Here is a 21,375-nt window from a genome sequence, read left to right as displayed (position 1 = left end):
CATGATCAAAGCAGGTACTCAATAAACATCTGGTAACATAGCATTAAAAAACAACAGCAACAACAGTTATTTGCCTCCCCAATTTAGTTATCTTCTTAGCCGTTAAAACTCTAAACTGTGTGGGGAACTTTAGTGTTGAACTAAATAAACTCCAGGGAGAGTGAAAGCAGCAACTTCCAAGACCATGGTCTTGGAAGGAAATACAAACTACTTTAAAGGAAATATAAACTGCTATGGAAATTCAAAGAAAGAAGAGATAATGTGATGTTGATGGACTCCAGGAAAAGAAAGTATTTCAGGTTGACCTTGAAGAATGTCTAGGTTTTGACAAGGACAATAAGGGTTAAAGAGTGAGAAATTCCAAGGGCAGAGAGTTTAATACTCACAAAACATTTTCTAATTTGTGTTCCTTTTCATTATTCAAAACTAGGATGTTTAATAATCTAGACTTGATTCCTCTCTTACTACATTCTTATGCCTGACTTCAGTCATTTCACCACTTAACACTTTTCCTTTGGAAAAAAGGAAAATACAGTGGATAGGATATACCTAGAGTAGTCAAATTCAAAGAGGCGGGAATTAGAATGGTGGTTACCAGGGACCAGGGGGCATGGGGAGTTATTGTCTAATGTGTGCAGAGTTTCAGTTAGACAAGATGAAAAGACTTCTGTGGATGGATGGTGTTGATGGTAGCACAGCAATGTGAACATACCCCATGCCACTGAACTGTACACTTAAAAATGGTTAAGATGGTAAATTTTATGTTATGTGTACTTTACCAAAAAATTTTTTTTAATTTAAGTTGATAGGTTATAAAGAGCAGTGTTTCTCTTTATTCATAAAGAAAAGTTTATAACTTCATTAGAATGGAATTTAGCAGTTATTTGTAATATACTTAACATAATGAATACAATTCATTGGATGTCTTAAGACACAGGGTGCCGCCCTGGGATAGCATTACCACAGAACATGTCCTAACTCTGTGCCACCCCACATTTTTCACATTATAACACACATAGAAAAGTATAGCATTTGTATGGCACACCGGGGTAAATGAACTTTGCTGGTAGATTGAAGGGGCTCCAGCCATGTCTAGGAGCTGAGGGAACCAATTGCTCTTCATACCTCTAACGCTTTGTCACATTTGTTTTGAAGCTCTGGTCTCACTTTCTCTTTTCTTCTTTTTTTTTTTTTAATAATTATTTATTTATTTGGCTGCATCGGGTCTTAGTTGCGACACGCGGGCTCTTCATTGCAGCGCCCGGGCTTCTCTCTAGTTGTGGCGTGCGGGCTCCAGAGCACGCAGGCTTAGTTGCCCCACGGCATGTGGGATCTTAGTTCCCCGACCAGGGATCAAACCCACATCCCCTACATTGGAAGGCAGATTCTTAACCACTGGACCACCAGAGAAGTCCCTGGTCTCACTTTTTCATGTTGAATCTAGATTTATCTCACCAGAACATGCTCAGACCTCAAGATAGCTAGCTATGTACATTTACATTTTTAAAAATAATTTTCAATTTCAAGTCTCAGGAATACTAATTGCAGCCTCTTCCCGGTGTAATATAGCTTTAAGCTAAATTAGAAATAAGGAATTTTTTTAGTGAGCGTGGAAGTAGAGCCATGAGGGCTGAATGATCTGGGGCAGTTTCTCTTTTTGTCACTTTGTTGGTAGGAAAGCTGGGTCAGCTCTCTTAGACACATTTTAGTTGGGCCCTGCCTCTGAGGAATCATAAATATTTATTTCCTCAATTCCTAGCTTATATCGGTTTTTTTTTAAAACAAGTAATTATATCTACTAGACATAGTATTTCTTTTCTTTAGAAAAGTGGCACTGGTTGAACACTAATAGATTCTTAATTTCTAGCTCTTTTTCTAGATTCTGGGAATAATCCACCAGGCTTATTATGTCTGCATTTATCAGTCAGCATTCTTTCTCAATATGTTATAATCCCCAAGTTACATATTAAGTTTTAGTTGCCTGCTTATGGATGACACAAAATTACCCATCTTATCAGTTATTTATCTCCCAAATCACATTGGAACAGTAAATTACTTCTGGTTGGTTTACAGTTAATCCTGTCATTTGTTTTTATCACAGCCCTCTGAGCTCTTTCCTACATCTGGAATACAATTTACTTCAGGGCCTGTTAACACCACTAATTTGTGCTGTTTCTTTATAAAATTACAAATATAACTAATCTAAACCAGCACATAAAAATTAATGCAATGTTCCCAGTATAAACTCTCACTTTTAAGTAATTTGTATGTCTAATATCACGTCATATATATGTGTGTGTGTGTGTGTGTGTGTGTGTGTATGAAAAATATATTATGAAAAGGGTTTCATACCATGGAACCTATGAAAGTCTTAAATTCAAAAAAAAACAGAAGTGTGAAATAGTCAGAAAATAGGGCCCTCCTCAGTTAAAATATTAACTCTGTTAATAACTGCATAGACATGGGAATTCCTTGGTGGTCCAGTGGTTAAGACTCTACGCTTCCAATACAGTGGGCACGGGTTCGACCCCTGGTCGGGGAGCTAAGATCCCACATGCCGTACAGCGTGGCCGAAAAAAAACTGGGCAGCTTCCCTGGTGGCGCAGTGGTTGAGAGTCTGCCTGCCGATGCAGGGGACACGGGTTCGTGCCCCGGTCCGGGAACATCCCACATGCCGCGGAGCGGCTGGGCCCGTGAGCCATGGCCGCTGAGCCTGCGCGTCCGGAGCCTGTGCTCCGCAACGGGAGAGGCCACAACAGTGAGAGGCCCGCGTACCGCACAAAAAAAAAAAAAAAAAAAAACTGAATAGGCACAACAAAATTTGTTACCCAAAGCACCATCTTATGGGTAGAAAGGGTAAATAACTTTAAGATAGTAACATAAAAGGAACACTACTGTTTAAATAGGTAAAGAAGTGGAATTACCAAAATAAAAAGCAGTTAACTGTGTATCTGAATTTTTGTGCCCACTTTATTTAACAGTCATCTATCAGGAGATGGCAAATTTTTCCTTAAAGGGCAAGACAGTAAATATTCTAGGCTTTATGAGGCACATACCATCTCTATTGCATATTCTGTTTGGTTTTACCTTTCTTTAAAAATGTTAAATCCGTTCTTAGCAGGCAATCCATACAAAAACAGACCATGGATCATAGTTTGCCAAACTGTGATCTATCTTAATGCTAGTTGCTCAGTACTAATCAGGAGTTGGTAAAGGCTTAGAAACTTCCAGTGGCTGGAACTTCGGGCCGTCACTAATGGGTAGTACCTTACTGACAAAATATCTAGAAATGAAGAATGTATGTCTCACGAGAATCAGAAATCAACTTTCCAGAATCATTATTATCTCCATGGAATTTGTTTGAATTTTGGTAGTGTTTAGACATAGATACTGATGTAGATGAGAAGTTGACCTATTCTATCCTAATGTAATTGCAGGTAACCTGAGTTTCAGACCATAATGTGACTGAGAACAGAACTTTACCAATAGAAAGATTGAACATATCTTGAGTTCATACAACAGAATATGCTATTTTCATATCTTATTGCTTATTTTCATTTCCACTCAATAATTGCAGTGTTACTTAGAATCATAAGTACTGCCCACTATGCTTATAAAGGGCAGTGTTACCTGATTAGTTGGAACCATATTATTACGTTACTGTAGTGGCATTTTCTTTCACATTACATAGGGGCAACTCTTGAATATAGTCTCTCATGAGGCTTTATGTCCAGATTTAAATTGAACTGAGAGGCGTATGTAATAGTAAACCCAAACAACATTCATTCATTCATTGAAAAAGTTTATTGGGAGTTCCTTGGCAGCCCAGTGGTTAGGACTCGGCAATTTCACTGTGGTGTGCTAGGTTCAATCTCTGGTTGGGGAACTAAGATCCTGCAAGCCGCATGGCATGGCCACCAAAAAAAAAAAAAGAAAAGAAAAGAAAAAGAAATGTTTATTGAGCACCTCCTTTGTGCCAAGCACTGTTAGAGGCAGTAAGAGTATAAAACTTCCTGCCTCCATGAAGCTTACATTCTTTTTTGGAGATTAGACTGTAAAGCAACAAACAAACCAAAAAATAAATTGTAGAGAAAGTGAAAAAATGACAAATGCTATGGGGAAAAAATAAAACAGGGCAGTCGGTGGGTGAAGAATACGGAAGGATGGCCTCCCTGAGAAGACGTCACTTAAATAAAGACCTGAAAGAAGTAAAACCAAATGCTCAAGGTTTTTGAGCAGCTGAATTTTGCTAGATCTCATCATTATCTTAAAACTAAGGAAATGTTAAATGGCAGTATACCCAGGTAAAAATAGATTCCGATGGAAACTTGCTTTGTTATTAAATATGTAGGAAATGAGGTCCTACTACTGTCTATGTTTTTTTCTATTTTAGAATGTAAAATATCTAATAAAATATGTAACTTTCTTTAACAGCGAAGTCCAGGTAGCTCACATTGGAAACAATACACTTTTTCAGTATTGCTGCTTTTTTTCAAAACATTTTTTTAAAAAGCTCTTGGGTTTGTTTGTTTGTTTGTTTTTTATTGTGATAAAAAACATATACAATTTACCATTTTACCCATTTTTAAGTGTACAGTTTAGTAGTATTAAGTATATTCATATTGTTGTGAAACAGGTCTTCAGAACTTTTTCATCTTGCAAACTGGAACTCTATATCCATCGAGCAATGCCTCCCTTCTTCCCCCGCCCCCCACCTCTGTAGCCCCTGGCAACCCACCACTCTACTTTGAATTTCTATGAAATTGACTGTTTTGTATACCTCATAGGTGGCATCATACCATATTTGTCTTTTTGTGACTGGCTTATTTCACTTAGCATAACATCCTCAAGGTTCTTCCATGCTATATCTCAAAGCATTTTGCAGTACCTCTTATGGAATTGTCTTTTGAGCCTATGGCACATTCTTTTGAAGCTATTCATTTATTCAAGCCTTATTCCATGCCCAGGGCCCCTGCCCTAGAGTGCCTTAGAGTCTGATCATGGAAACCTTGTATCATATAACATGTGTGATAAATACCAAATAGGAAGCAAGTACAAAATACTGTGAGGGTCACGTTTGTATTTTCAGACCTGGACAGCAACAGTGAAAGATAAACTAGAGGAATGGAAAGAAAGAGCCAACAGACTCTGATATCAATTCAGACAGAAATTGAGAAGGTAGCAAAGGTGGTGGTGGAGGAGAAAGACGAGGCAGATGGAGAGATAAATTGGAGGGAGTGAGAAACACCTCTATAGGAGAAACAAGGAGGTAGAAGCCAACAGGTGATAATGAACATTTTAGGCTTAGTAACTATGCAAAGTTATAACCACTCCTAGGTCTCAAGGGGCAAGGAGAGGAATTAGAGCCTTCGTAGGAAACTTTGGTCTTCCATAGAAGAATTTACTACTACCGAACTATGGCCAGGCAAAGAAGGAGCTGAAGAATAGATATCCCAACTTCTTTCTCCTCTGACCCACAAGCCCACTTTGCAGCCCATTGACTGAACCTAATCAGAAACCATAAGCCACTACTGACAGCATCCTGAGGCACAGCAGGTCTGAGGGTACCCAGAATATCCAGCACCATTATTTTTTATTCTCCTCATATTATGTGTGAAGTAACTGAGTGGTCATCAACTTGCCTGAGTTTACAAATAAATGGCTGGAGCCTGTTTTATTCCAGAGCCTGTACTTTAACCCATTATTCTGTACTGTGCTCCAGCTACAAAAAAAAAAAAAAAAAAAAAAAACAACAACAAAGGAAGCATGTCATTGAGCACCTACTGCATGCCAGACACTTTTCCTGTGTGCAGAAAATACAACATGAAACAAATGCTATAACTTACTTAAGGATTAGAGTCAGTGTCTAGGAATTGTGTTCCACTGCTAGTTCAGTGACTTAAGTAGATTGTTCTGGCTCTCAGATAAAAGCCTGAAGATAAGCTTTTCAGGGCTAGTATGTGGCCCTTTGAAGTCATCAAGGACCTAGGTTTCTTCTGCCTTTCTCTTCAAACCATCCTTGGTGTGTGGCCTCTGTCCTCAGAATCACAATATAGCTGCTGTAACCTAAGCCATCACATCTGCATTCCAAGCAGGAAGCAAGAGGAAATGGGGGGAAATACCATCTCCTTTTCTAAAGGCATTTTTCTGTAAGTTCTACCCAACATCTTCTATTTATATTCCATTGGTCAGAATTTAGTCACTCGTCCACACCTAGCAGCAAGGGAGGCTGATAAATGTAGTTTTTCACTGGATGAGCCCACTACTCTCATAATGACATCAGAGTTCTGTTATTGAAAGGGGAAAAATAGATGTAATCTAGGCAACCACCAGGCCCTGTCATAGGATCTTACTCATTTTTATAGCTGTACAACCTAACACAAAGACCTGATACATAGTAGGTGTTCAATAAATTACTATAAAGCTAATCTCAACTACAAGTAATTTAGTTCATGTAGTGGAGTGTCAAGAGATAGGGTTAGAGAAGTAGGCCTGGACCAGATCCTACAGGGCCCTATCTTCTAAATTAAATGTAGCTTGAACATGACAATGATAGTGAAGTTCCCCCCAAATAACCTAGGAATAAGGAATATACATTAGACCTATGGGACAAGCTGTGAAACTAATTTTAAATGGCTATGACCAAAAAACTGAAAAGTCAATTTATGAAGTGGGAAAGCAGTTAATCCACAGGGCAGAGGTACACTCGACTGTGGCAAAGCTACTTCATTAACACATCTGAAGAAAGAAGTTACTGGGAGGAGGGGATGGAGGGCGGATGGTCTGCAATGGACCAGACACAGATTGAAGTAGTCAGGAAGGACAGTCTACCATTAAAATGCTTGTACTGTCCTTTATGAGTCCCTTTTAAGATTCCCTTTTAATATCAAAAGTTTTATTTACCTTCTATACATACATAGTAGTAAAAGAACTTTTAGTATCATTGATTGAGAAAATGCTGATACACAAATTCTATGCCTTTTGCTTGATCTGTAGAAGTTGCTTTCATATTTTTTTGTCCATGAGCCACAGTTAAGAAAACCAGTTTACATTATGACCTAGTGAAGATCACAGTTTCTCAAAATGGAACTTACTCCTCCTCTGGCAGATCAGCTAGCATTCTGGTTTGTACTTTGGTTTCTTTTGGATTTGGTTAGGCCCTGTCACCTTTGAATTCTCTTGGAAGATAGCACCTGACTTTTCCCTATGATTTCCTTATTTTACCCTGGAAGCTTCTTTCACCTTTAATACTAAGAACTTTGGACTTTCTATTAAAGAAAAACTACTAAAGTGTTTTAATGCAGATTTGCATTTTAGAAAGATAAGCTTGGAGGAATTGTGGGTGATGAACATAATAGAAGAGAAAGCCAAATCAGAATTAGGAAATTCTTGCAGGAGTGAAGCCAGAAATGATGAGGGCCCAAGGTAAGCCTTTTGGGGTCAAGATAGAAGCAGAATGAGGAGTTTAAAAGGTATTTCTACAAATGTTAGGGACTGTTTAGAATGAACATAGCAAGTGGGAAAAAAAGGAGAAATCTAAGATGAAGAGGAATCAAACATTTCTGGTTTAGATGACTGAACAAAATATGGTACCATTCACCAAGACAGAGAATATGGCGATTGGGGGAGTTCATTTTGACATACTGAATTTTAGTTGCCTTTAGGCATCATGTAAAAGTATTTGTAGCTCAAGTTGGAGCTATGGTTATACAGACAGGGCTGGAGGAAGGAGGTGGAGGGTCTACTGGTGTATTTGGTGGTAATTGAAGCTGCCCAAGGGCATGGCTAAGAGCAAGAGGAGCTGACCATTGATGTCACTTCTAACATTTTGTGCATCAGCTATGGCATATGAAAAAGATAAAATTGTAACTTATCATACTTATCTGTATGCCAATGTGTATATATTGAATGTGATTCTTCATAGTTTTAAGGAGATATAAGTGGGAAAGGAGTAATTGCATGTTTGATTTATTATATTATATAAAATAAGATGTTTTGATTGGCATCAGTATCTTAAATAGGGAGTTCTGTGTGCTTTATCACAGTCCACCTTCCGTGCTCTTTTGTTACTATTCTGTATAGCCAGGCTCTTTTACATTGAAATGATTGAGCACTAAACCCAAGAAGTACTCTGGTAAATACTTAGCAATTCAGAATACCCAAAGCACAATGATTTGGATCTAGAAATTCTTTACTAAATATCTATTGAGTGAATGAGTATCTGTATGTAGATAGATAAGACAACTAAAAAGAAGCTGTGCCCTTGATTTTTTAAATAATTTTATTTGAAAATAGAATCAATTCATAAAATATTCACCTCTGTAGGATATATTAAATATAGGATTTAAGCCAGAAAACACAGCTGTGTATTTTCTTTAATAGACATACCAGGTGGGAGATTATTTCTGACAAAAGACAAAATCTTTGCCCTTAAGTCTCTTTCTGAATTACAAAAAGCAATTATTTACTATAATTTTACATAAGAATCCCAATGTATATAGGTACTTAGTTCTTTGAATCGTTTCTCTTCTCCTCCTTATAAGCATTTTACTTAATTTTCTTTTCTTCTTCTTTTCTTTTTTTTTTTTTTTTTTCCTTTTTTTTACAGACCAAAAAAGAAGCGCCTGAGGGGTCTAAGACACAAAAAATGAAGACCTAGTGTTTTGGACAGATTTACTCTATCATTATTTACTCCTGAAGGTCTTTTTCTGATGAACAAAGTTTATCTTAATCATGTACTTGACATTTTTTAAATAGCTAATTTAAAGTTTATTTTAACTGAATGTTAAATTAACAAATTATCATAATAATCAAACTACATAAAGTGCAAATATTTGGTTTTATCTATTTTGTTACAAAATAAATATTGTATACTCTATTATGATTTAAATATTGGCGCTTTCATCATTCTTTAAGGCATTTTAAACATGTGGCTTATAAATATTTTGATTAGTTGTTATACTGGTGAGTATTTTTCTAACTATATAAATTTTGAATTTAAATGTCATAACACAAATACCAAAACACCTTACAATTTTTAAATTAATAATCACCTGTGAAGTCTACTAGAAGGCATTTTATATGCCCAATAATGGTGGTCAGATATCATGTAAGTGGATATAAATTGCTGATTCTTTCTTTGGGCTCTGTTTTTTCTTATATTTCATATTATTATTAACCAATACAATCTGGTACAAAGTCCGTTATTCCATTGGTCAAGTAAAATTTTGGTGGAAAGTGTCTTGTTACTTTGGTCAAAACAGATGCAGTATGGACCAAATATCTAGTCTGTAAGAAAAAATCAGTAGCATTTTCTCTTTTTCTTGTTATAAAATATGCTCCATTTGTCATTCAAGAGTTACAATTTAAAAGAAAGAAGAGGGGTGGAAGAGAAAGAAAAGAAAAAGAAAGAAGTATATTTTCATGTGTCAGATTTGCTCAACCACTGTTGACATAGAGGCTGGACAATTCTTTATTCAGGACAGGAGTGGGGCAGTTCTTTGCCTTGTGGGATGTTTGTCAGCATCTCTGGCCTCTACCACTAGATGACAGTAGCACCCGCACCCCCAGCCCGAGTTGTGACAGTCAGAACCCTCTCTGTCCCTCAGGGTCGCACATCACCCCCACCTCCTAGTGAAGCACCACTGATGCGCAAATCACTGATTATCCTGGTATATATGAAAAAGGAATCTATCTAATCACTGTGTTCTTTGAAAGTTTACAGTATCATAGGCTATTAGTTGAGTGTGAGAGAACAGAAAAAGCCTCTGATAGTAATATGCACTTGTAAATCTACGGTTGGCCTAAAAACCCTAATCTCATCCTTCCCTTTTATTTCGTTTGGATACATCTAAAATACGACTTTCTGCAACAAAGATTTGTGAAAACGGCCTTTCTCAGGCACGCATCCTAAATCCAGATGCCCTTATAATTCATTAAAACTAAATTTGTAGCATAATTTGTTTCCTTCCAAAATGCTAGAAGAGAATGTCTGTTTTATTTTCACCTCTACTTATTAATCGAAAAGCATTTTATAGTTTAGTTCAGTCAACCCTGTTTGTTATATGTACGTATTTTAATATAAAGGAATACTGATTGATTATCCAAGTTAAAGTTATGGTGTGGACAAAGGCACAGAAGCAGGAAAATTTGGAGCTGATTTTAAAAATAGAAAATGCAGTGATGAGGAAATTGAGGAAGTCTTCCTCCCTCCAAATCCCTATTTTTTTCCCTCTTCCTTTCCTTTCATTTCTAGATATGAATTACTCCTTTAAAAAAAACATAGTTCTTTCTATCATATCCTACCATTAGTAAAGCTCAGGATTAGACTGTGGTATGAAATCTTTTTAGATGACATTTGTGAATTTTCTAATTCAGATGCCACTCCTTCCAGAAAGTTCTGTCTGTTCTACCATAGTAATTTATGTACTCTGTACTCTACATCTCTAATTCTGCTTGCCATATCTTATAATAATTGCTTACTTGTCCATTTCCTTGAAGGCAAGAACTATTTCTTAAGCTTTTTTTGGTCCTCAGTATTTAGCACTGTGCCTTGAATTTAAGCTGTAAATGTTTATTTGATGAATTTGGGCACAGATGAGATAGTGATGTAACTTTTTTTTTAATATATTAAAAATCAGAGTGTTTTTCTTTTTCTTTTTAGTATCACAGAATCTATTCTAGCTTATTTTTGTTTTGGGGTTTTTTTTGAATTTTTGAATTTTATTTTATTTTTTTTATACAGCAGGTTCTTATTAGTCATCCATTTTATACACATCAGTTTATACATGTCAATCCCAATCTCCCAATTCATCACAGCACCACCCCCCGCCACCGCTTTCCCCCCATGGTGTCCATACATTTGTTCTCTACATCTGTGTCTCTATTTCTGCCCTGCAAAGTGGTTCATCTGTACTATTTTTCTAGGTTCCACATATATGCGTTAATATACGATATTTGTTTTGCTCTTTCTGACTTACTTCACTCTGTATGACAGTCTCTAGATCCATCCACGCCTCTACAAATGACCCAATTTCATTCCGCTTTATGGCTGAGTAATATTCCATTGTATATATATACCACATCTTCTTTATCCATTCGTCTATCAATGGGCATTTAGGTTGCTTCCATGAGCTGGCTATTGTAAATAGTGCTGCAATGAACATTGGGGTGCATGTGTCTTTTTGAATTATGGTTTTCTCTGGGTATATGCCCAGTAGTGGGATTTCTGGGTCTTATGGTAATTCTATTTTTACTTTTTTAAGGAACCTGCATACTGTTCTCCATAGTGTCTAACTCATTTCTTAATACCACTACAACCCTTGCCTTTTCTTTAAATTTCCAGACCTTCATTTTCTCTTTCTAATTTTTTTAATAAATTTATTTGTTTGTTTATTTATTTATTTATTTATTTATGGCTGCATTGGGTCTTTGTTGCTGTGCATGGGCTTTCTCTAGTTGTGGCAAGCGGGGTCTACTCTTCATTGCGGTGCGCGGGCTGCTCATTGCAGTGCCTTCTCTTGCTGCGGAGCATGGGCTCTAGGCGCACAGGCTTCAGTATTTGTGGCTCTCGGGCTCTAGAGCACAGGCTCAGTAGTTGTGTCTCACGGGCTTAGTTGCTCCGCGGCATGTGGGATTTTCCTGAACCAGGGCTCGAACCCGTGTCCCCTGCATTGGCAGGTGGATTCTTAACCACTGTGTCACCAAGGAAGCCCTCTTTTTTTTTTTTAATACTTATTTATTTTTATTTAGTCACGTCGGGTCTTAGTTGTGGCAGGCGGGCTCCTTATTTGCAGCAGGCGTGTGGGACCTAGTTCCTGACCAGGGATCGAACTCGGACCCCCTGCATTAGGAGCACAGAATCTTAACCACTGTGCTACCAGCAAAGTCCCTCTGCTTACTTTTTTTTTTAATTGTGGTAAAAAACACATAACAGACTTTACCATCTATCCATTTTTAAGTGTAGCTTTCAATATGTTGAGTTTATTCACATTGTTGTACAACAGGTCTCTCAAACTTTTTCATCTTTCAGATCTGGAGCTCTACACTCATTAAACAACTCCCCTTTCCCCCTTTCTCTCACCCTATCACACAGTGACCCAGAGTCACTATGTTGTACAGGCAGTGGTTGGATAATCACCAGGAAGTTTAAGGCCAGATTCCCACCTTTAGGGGAGGTTGAAGTTGTTAATGAGCCAGTTTCCCTTTTATTTTACGATCCTGAGAGACTAATGATAGACAAAACAAAAGAGTTTGTCTTAAATATTACTCCTTTAAAAAAGTAATTAGGGCCTCCCTGGTGGCGCAGTGGTTGAGAGTCCGCCTGCCGATGCAGGGGATACGGGTTCGTGCCCCGGTCTGGGAGGATCCCATATGCCGCGGAGCGGCTGGGCCCGTGAGCCATGGCTGCTGAGCCTGCGCGTCCGGAGCCTGTGCTCCGCAACGGGAGAGGCCACAACAGTGAGAGGCCCGCATACCACAAAAAAAAAAAAAAAAAAAAAAAAAAAAAAAAAAGTAATTAATACTGTAAATGCTTCAAAGAAAGACTTCCTGAGGCTTGGAGGTCACCAGGCAAAACTCGCCAGCCAAACAGCTATCTAGAGTCCTCCAAGGTAATGTTTACTTTCGTTGATTTACAGAGCCCATGGTCTAGTCCTCAGCCTTACAGGACTCAGAGACTTAATTCTGTTAATGAACTAAAGATGACACATCTTTCAGGAGTATGCCCACACTTACTGGTTATAAATCGTAATGTATCAGTTGTGAGCGAAAAGTAAAACTATTATACAGAATGTGACTTACTGGGATAAACACAAATGATGTGTTCTTGCCTTGTTTTCCCTTGGCTTCTGCAATACTGTACTCTCGTTTTCCCCCTTGCTCCTCTTCTAGATGATCATAAAACATTAGAGTTTTTCAAAGTGTCTTTTCCCCCTTAAGTCTTTTTTCTGTTCTGTACTTATTCTCTTGATAATTTCTGCTCCCTGGCTTCAGTTACTATATGCCAATATTCCCAAGTTTATATCCCTAGTCCAAACTGTTACCTTTTAATATAGGACCTGCCTACTTCACATCTCTACTTGAATGTCTCATTGTGACCTTAAACTTAACATGTGCAAAACTGAATCCACCAAGTTTCTTCTCCAGTGTTCCCAGTTTCAATAAATGGCTCATATCAGTGGCTATTCAATGGCTTGTATTACAAACCTATGAGTCATTCCAGACCCTTTTCTCATTAGGCCTCAAGCTTCAGTCACCACACCCAGATGACCTAGCTCTTAAATAGTTCCCTTTTTTTAAACTTTCGATTATGAAAATTTCCAAATATATAAAAGGGCAAAATAAATCTTGGAGTGATGGATATGTCCACTATCTTGATTATGGTGATGGTTTCATGGGGGTGTATATGTATAAAAATGTTTATCAAATTCTACTTTTTTAAATGTACAGTTTATTGTGTGTCAGTTGTACCTCAATAAAGACGTTTAAAAAAAAAGAAAGGTAAGAGTTAGGAAATCACCATTTAGTAACCCCTGATGAAATGATTCAGGCATCAATCACCAATGAATGCTAAAGCAGTTAGAGGATATCGCAGAACTTTATATCAGGTCATAACCACCAAAATGCTCTAATCAACCTTAGATTATGTTGATTTATGTGACTCTTGATGTGATGTAACATGAAGTATAAAACAACACCTAGGGCTTCCCTGGTGGCTCAGTGGTTACGAATCTGCCTGCCAATGCAGGGGACATGGGTTCAAGCCCTGGTCCAGGAAGATCCCACATGCCGCAGAGCAACTAAGCCCATGCACCACACTACTGAGCCTGTGCGTCACAACTACTGAAGCCCGGGCGCCTAGGTGCTGTGCTCTGCAACAAGAGAAGCCACCACAATGGGAAGCCTGCACACCGCAATGAAGAGCAGCCTCTGCTCGACGCAACTAGAGAAAGCCCATGTGCAGCAATGAAGACCCAACACAGCCAAAAATAAATTAATTAAATGAATTATTCAAATAAAAACAAAATAAAACACCTATGCAGTATCCTTGCAAAAAATAAATAAATAACCTGAATCAGATCAAGTCTTCAGACCTAACTTCCAGTCTGTAGGCAAAACAAAAAATACACCAAGCTTAATGACACCACGAAGAATGAATGAGTCATTCTGGGCACTGGGAATGTTCATTGTTTCTAGGCCCTCAATGTTTCTAGGCTTTTTCAGTAGACAGAGTTATGAAATAAGTGTTTTTAAATAGAGAGGGGAAAATCATGAGTTCCTACCAGTATATCCAATTCTAATTTAAGATTTTTTTAAAGATTTCAACTTTTTTTTTTTTCTTTCAGGTACGTGGGCCTCTCACCGTTGTGGCCTCTCCCACTGCGGAGCACAGGCTCCGGATGCGCAGGCTCAGCGGCCATGGCTCACGGGCCCAGCCACTCCGTGGCATGTGGGATCCTTCTGGACCGGGGCACGAACCCGTGTCCCCTTCATCGGCAGGTGGACTCTCAACCACTGCACCACCAGGGAAGCCCTCAACTTCCTTAATTTTATACTTTGTATTTCATTTCCTGTTCGTGAATTTCTATCACCACCTTAGCTCAAATCCTCATGTCCTCTTCCCCAGATTATGTCAGTCTCCTAAACAGTCTCCCTAAATCTACTCATGCTTCTCTCCAAACCATTCTCCACAGAGAATAATGATCTTTTTCCTTTTTTAGACACGACAATTTTTTATTTAGAGCTTAATCTACAGTTTATACAAGGCATTATAAGATATAAACTTAGAAAATGGAACAAATTGCAGTTTAGGTACAAGCTGAGAGCATAGTATATCATATTTCAGTAAATTTAATTGAAAATTTTTAAATGAGGACTTCCCTGGTGGTGCAGTGGTTAAGAATCCGCCTGCCAGTGCAGGGGACACGAATTCGAACCCTGGTCCGGGAAGATCCCACATGCCACGGAGCAACTACGCCTGTGAGCCACAACTACTGAGCGTGCGCATCACAACTACTGAAGCCTTTGCGCCTAGAGCCCATGCTCCGCAACAAGAGAAGCCACCACAATGAGAAGCCCGTGCATGGCAACGAAGAGTAGCCCGCACTTACCGAAACTAGAGAAAGCCCCTGCACAGCAACGAAGACCCAATGCAGCCAAAAATAAATAAATAAAATAAATAAATTTATTTAAAAATAAAAAAAGACTTCTGTGCTGGCATTATCAGGATAAATGCTTCTAAATAGATGGATTAAAGCATATTTTATTACCCCCAGTTAGAAGCCAGTTCTTTTAGTTCTTGTACTAGACATATGTTATGTTTCCTTTATATTCAACGAGAGTACCTACAGTTTAGAAAAATCTTCATAAATTTCTTTTAAATGAAGCTAACTTTTGATATATTATTTCTACTTTTCAGGGGGGGTTTTCCCTTATTTTATAGTTGGGCACTTTCTAATTCAAAAACCTAACACTACCTAATACACTTAATTCTTTGACCTAATGAAACAGACTCTCAACTGTATTTAGCAGTTTAGAATCTAACATATTGCCTCCAAATAGAGTGGGATGGAATAGAATAAAAATGACTGTCCTCTTAACCCAGATGCAATATAAAACAGTTCTCTTTTCTTCTAATAATAGAAATGCTTATGTATTACTTACTAGGAAAAAAACGTTTTAGGCTTTAAAGATTTAAGCTATTATTCCACAGCATATAATACAGCAATGTCCTTTATTGCTGCCAGCTTCATAAAACTAATTTGTAGTTTCAAACACAGAAAAAGCTATAATACAAGTACAATTTTTCTTTAATTTTCTAAAATTCCCCAGCATGTGGACTAAATGGATTAAGAACAGAGAAAAAAAAATGTTTTAATTGCAATTTCTTCTTTTAAATAATCAAAACATAAGCCCAATAAATCAGAAGAAATTTTAGAAGCTGATCCAAAAACTTGAGTAACAGCTTTGCCATCTTAGGGAAATGCATTGAACACCTTTTGGTTAGTTTATGGTTATAGTTTCCTTCCAAGTAAAGCCAAGCGTGAAGGGGGTGGGGGGAATTGCCATGACTTCTAAATATTCGTGAAACATTTTTATAATATTTTTACTATATCACCCTATAATTAGCATGTTGATTCTCAAAACCGCCAGATCTTTGACAATTTTTTAAATTACAGTAAAAAAAATTTGTGTCCCTTACACAGTATCAAGGGGTGTGCTCGTAAGTGTTCGCCAGCCGGCTCTCAGGAGAAAGGATCCAGATTTGGTGGGACCCAGATTTCAGCGGTGAGATGGGATAAAGACCCCCAAACCACCCAGCTGGCGCTGGACAGGGATGCGCACCCTCTGCTCTGAGGTGCCAGCCAGCTCCCCACGCTGCCGCGGCCTATGGGGTGCAACCGTACCTGCTTTTCAAGCTCCTTTTGAGCTACTCTTTACATAATTCAGTGGCCTTTTTGCAGTTCCTTAAACTCTTCCAACCCCTTTTTTCCTCAGGATCTTCACCACGGCTGTTCCCTCTGCCGAGAATACTGCGTCCTTCCTCCTCTAGTTCTTAAAAAAGCTTTAAAACCACTGCCCTGGACAATACTAGAATGGGCAATGCCATCCAGACTCTGATTTTATAGGTTTTAGGTTAACAGTCCTGGCCTCACCCTGCCATTACCACATTGCCTATACCTCTGTAATTTACATTCTAGTCACTTTCTAGTCCTTCTGGGAGCCTATGAGCCTGCCTTCTAGGTGACTGTGCTCATGTCTGCCCTAATCCAGGAAACTGGTGATTTTATTTTCACTCCAGAGGACTGCTTGGTCCTTATGTGCCACAATACCTTTGTGCTCCATGCCAGCTTCACAAGTTGTATTTCATTTGTTTCTGCTAGTGATTTCATCACTGCTACTGTCATGTGATTTTGAAGTCATTGTTCAGACTTCTGTTTTAACATCCCTCTTTAAAAAGGAGACTGTAGCTCATATCTTACCTAAGTCATTTAAATACAATTGAAATGCAAAAGTCACTTTAATCACCTTATAAACATTGTCTTTAAATAATAGGATTTATTTATACCACTGCTCTATATTTCCAATGACATCATTTTCAGGAAGGTACTATGAAATTCTCCATGGCCCTATACTTATTAAGTCTTCCTTTCTCTTCCCTTTCCCCTCTCACTCCCTCTCCCTCTTTGCTTTTCTTTTTTTTGAAAAGCTTTCTTTTTTATTTCCTTTAATTAGTAAATTGTTCTCTGAATCAGAATAATGAACTTGTTTTTGTATCTTCTTTGATCTGATACTTTGTATCAGGTATTTACTTAATCTATTTTTTTATATTTATTTATTTACATATTTATTTGGTTGAGCTGAGTCCTAGTTGCTGCAGGCGGGCTCCTTAGTTGCAGCTCACTGGCTCCTTAGTTGTGGCATGTGAACTCTTAGTTGCGGCATGCATGTGGGATCTAGTTCCCTGACCAGGGATTGAACCCGGGCCCCCTGCATTGGGAGCACAGAGTCTTATCCACTGCACCACCAAGGAAGTTCCCCCCTCTATTTTCTATATCTAATCATGTATTATCCTCTCTTTAATAACCATAGGACAATTAAAACATTTACTGGGAATCTAAAATTAAATTTCTATCCCCTAAACCTTCAAAGTTCATAGCATATGTAATTCCCTGAATGCCATCTGTTATTGCTTTATTAAGCAAGTTGTTAAATGTAGCAGAAATGTCACTAACATTCAAAACTGTGCTCTAAAATATGTGTAGACATTCTAAACTGCTGATGACTTCTCTCTCATTACTCTGCTCACTTATTTGTAATACCGCAATCAGAGTCATAAATCTGCCTCTTTTACTTTTGCTTCCTTCCATTTATTTTTGGTATGATCATCTTGATTTACTATTATTAGCAAGATTGGATCATTATCATTACTGGTTACTAACACAGTTCCAGGAACACACCACCTATTCTATAAAATGTTACCTCACTTTTATTTTCTTCTAGGATCTTCTAAACATATCTATCTATTTAAAAAACTTTCACCAGGAGCTAGAACAAAGCTATGACCCTAGGGACCTAGAACAAATAAGGAAAACACTTGTTTAATTCCTATTACCTTTGGTAACTACAGGATATAACACGATGGCCACTAAGGCCAACTTTAGGAGGACAAAGAACTTTAGGAGGGCATATCCTCCCCCTGGTGTCCTCAGAGCTTAGAATAATGCCTTGCACACAATGAATACTCAATATAAGATGGTTGAATCAATGAATTTGTGGGCAAGCATAAACAACAGCCATGTCTTATGTGGCACTGAATGCCCACAAATATATATGTGTATTCGTTAATTGTAGAATTAACTGGTGTGTCCGTCCAGTTGATCAAAATAAATTATATGGTCAAATATAATCACAACATGTTTGTCCATGCGGGGTGTTCAGTATCAGGTTCTTTAGGTACCTTTGTTTCAGTATAGGTGAAATAAAATTTAGCATGTGATTGTTCCAGCAAATATTCATGCAGACAAGTGAATTGTTTTTGGTTTTGTTTTTTTAAAAAAAAACAATACTTGTTTTCGCTTTATAGAATCAGGAGTAAATGGTTTTGGCAGAAGTATACAGATGTTGATATGATTTTCTTTGGCTCCATAAATAGTTTTGAATTTATTTTTTAAATACCTGGATTTTATAACTTATTCAATATTTAGATACATAATTCCTTAAATTCCCATTTCGAGGTTTAGGGTTCAGCCCCTTCCTCCTCACACATACTACCCAGGCCACACACCTGCCCCTCTACATTCCATTTGCTTTATTTTCTTTAGAGCAACATCTGAAATTCTTATTTTCTTATTTGTTCATTGCCTGTCCCTCCTAAACAGAATATATATTCCAGGAAAGCAGAAAATCTTATCTGACACTACTGTACCCCCAGCACCTAGCACAGTGCCTGGTACAGAAAAATTGTCCTTCAAAATTTTGTTGAATGGTAGAAAGAAAGGAAGGAAAAAAGAAATGATATTTGCTTCCTGATTTTTTTTTTACATTGAATTTTTGCTGGAAAATGTCTCAGTCCATTCGGGCTACTATAACAAAATATCAGACTGGATGGCTTACAAAGACCAGAAATTTATTTCTCAATTCTGGAAGCTAGGAAGTCCAAGATCAAGGTGCCAGCAGACTCAGTGTCTGGTGAGGGCCCATTTCCTGGTTCATGGGCAGCTGTGTCTTGTTGCTGTGCCCTCACCTGGCAGAAGGAGTTTGGGAGCTCTTGAGGTCTCTTATAAAGGCACTAATCCAATTCATGAAGGTTCCACCCTCGTGACCTAATCACCTCCCGAGGACCCCCCCTCCCCACCTCCAAATACCAGCACATTGGGGAATACAATTCAACATATCATTCTGGGGTGAAACAAGCATTCAGTAGAGCAGAAAAAAAATGTTAACTAATTCGATGACCCTTTATCCCATGTTACCCAGAAAAACAAGATCATTTTCCATCTCTATCTTAGCATCTTTTTTTCCCTGTTCTTAAAAGAAGAGGCTTGGGTTTCCCTGGTGGCACAGTGGTTAAGAATCCGCCTGCCAATGCAGGGGACACGGGTTCAAGCCCTGGTCCAGGAAAATCCCACATGCCGCGGAGCAACTAAGCCTGTGTGCCACAACTACTGAGCCTACGCACCACAACTAATGAAGCCCGCGCGCCTGGAGTCTGTGCTCCACAACAAGAGAAGCCACCACAATGAGAAGCCCACGCACCGCAATGAACAGTAGCCCTGGCTCGCCGCAACTAGAGAAAGCCAGCGCACCGCAATGAAGACCCAACGCAGCCAAGAATTAATTAATTAATTAATTTAAAAAAAAAAAAAAAGAACAAGAGGCTTTTCTCCCTTCCAAGGTTAACCCCGTTATACTTGTACTGTTTACCTTAGATGAACATCCGTGGGTGAGCAGATGATCCAGGAACAGTGAGGAGTGAGGAATGCAAAGGGCCCAAGACAAAATTCGAACATTTGAGGAAAAGACAAAGGAAAGGAAAAAAAAAAAAAAAAGAGAACGTCTCATTTACCCCTTGCAATCTGGTTTCTGCCCGAATCGCCAAATTGAAACCATTGTCCCCGAAGGCACTTGCTACACCTCCTGCTACTGAATTTCTAAGTCTGTGTCTCTCACCACGTCCTGTCTAAACGTCCTTCTCTCTCTAATCCCCTGGATAAAGTCACTCCTCGATGTTCAGTTGTGAGCCCCATGTTTTGTTTTGTTTTCCTCCATTCTCCTTTGAGCATAAAAAGTATCAGCGGGAAATAAATGTATCCCGCGGTCACCTTCCCCGCCCACGCTCCATGTTTTCCATGAGGAGGAGTTTTCCCAGATGCTCCTGCCTCTTTGCACCTCCTGACTATCTGATTGGTACATTTTGTTTAAGGAACTGGGCTTGTAAAGTTTTTCCTCTTTCTGGTTTTTTTTGTGGTTGGTTTTTTGTTTGTTTGTTTGTTTTGTTTTTTTCTACAAAGGAACCACCTTTTCTATCCCTGGGACAGTACCCTGCTTTTCTTGTTCTAAGTCATAGTCATCACCTTGTGACGAGAGGGTAAGTCTGAGGCACAGTGGGGGGAGACTAAGGCCCACTTGACCTTCATTTTCAACTATTGATATGTCCTCTGATATAACATTCATTAATAAGAAAGAGGGGAGGGCTTCCCTGGTGGCGCAGTGGTTGAGGGTCCGCCTGCCGATGCAGGGGACATGGGTTCGTGCCCCGGTCCGGGAAGATCCCACATGCCGCGGTGCGGCTGGGCCCGTGAGCTATGGCCGCTGAGCCTGCGCATCCGGAGCCTGTGCTCCGCAACAGGAGAGGCCACAACAGTGAGAGGCCAGCGTACCGCAAAAAAAAAAAAAAAAAAAGAGGGTATAATCTCTATCCATTGCTTTTGTCTTCCTCATCTAGACCCTGCCTGGGAAGAAACATTCTATTTATTGAGCTCGTCACATCTTCACAACAGTAAAGATTTTTTAAAAATGAGATCTGTGTACTCATCTTGAATACATATAAAACGTCTTTTTTTACCCTTTTCTCTTCCTGATACACCTTTCTGGTGTCCAAACATACAGAACTTGTTCCTCCCGAAAGAGTCAGTGCAGACTAATTTATTTGAGCATTTATTTTTTCATCACTTTGGAAATAAAGGTGTCACTAGTTCTAATAGTTAGTACAATTGTATTTTTTTTTAAGTCCTAAATGATGAAAAGTATCTTTCTGAGTGAATGAATCAGTTACTCTCATCTGTTCTCACAGATGACTTTCAAATCTTCCTCTGTACCCCTTATAATCCCTGGAGTCTTTTCTACTTCCAGTCCTATGTTACCAATTGTCTA

General features: G+C 38.6%; 1 protein-coding gene across 1 annotated transcript in view; it reads left to right on the top strand.

Moving 5' to 3' along the window:
- The window catches only part of PIBF1 (progesterone immunomodulatory binding factor 1), a gene marked incomplete at both ends in the record, with an annotated part of 195,897 nt that extends 187,238 nt beyond the window's left edge, over positions 1 to 8,659 (top strand). The window contains one exon of the mRNA XM_079721965.1: positions 8,609 to 8,659. Coding sequence (XP_079578091.1) covers positions 8,609 to 8,659 — 51 coding nt within the window. The remainder of the gene's footprint in view (positions 1 to 8,608) is intronic.
- Between the last annotated feature and the right edge of the window lie 12,716 nt (positions 8,660 to 21,375).

This window comes from Hyperoodon ampullatus (assembly GCF_949752795.1).
Source record: "Hyperoodon ampullatus genome assembly, chromosome: 16".
Taxonomy (NCBI): domain Eukaryota; kingdom Metazoa; phylum Chordata; class Mammalia; order Artiodactyla; family Ziphiidae; genus Hyperoodon; species Hyperoodon ampullatus.
This window is presented reverse-complemented; position numbering and strand designations above follow the sequence as displayed.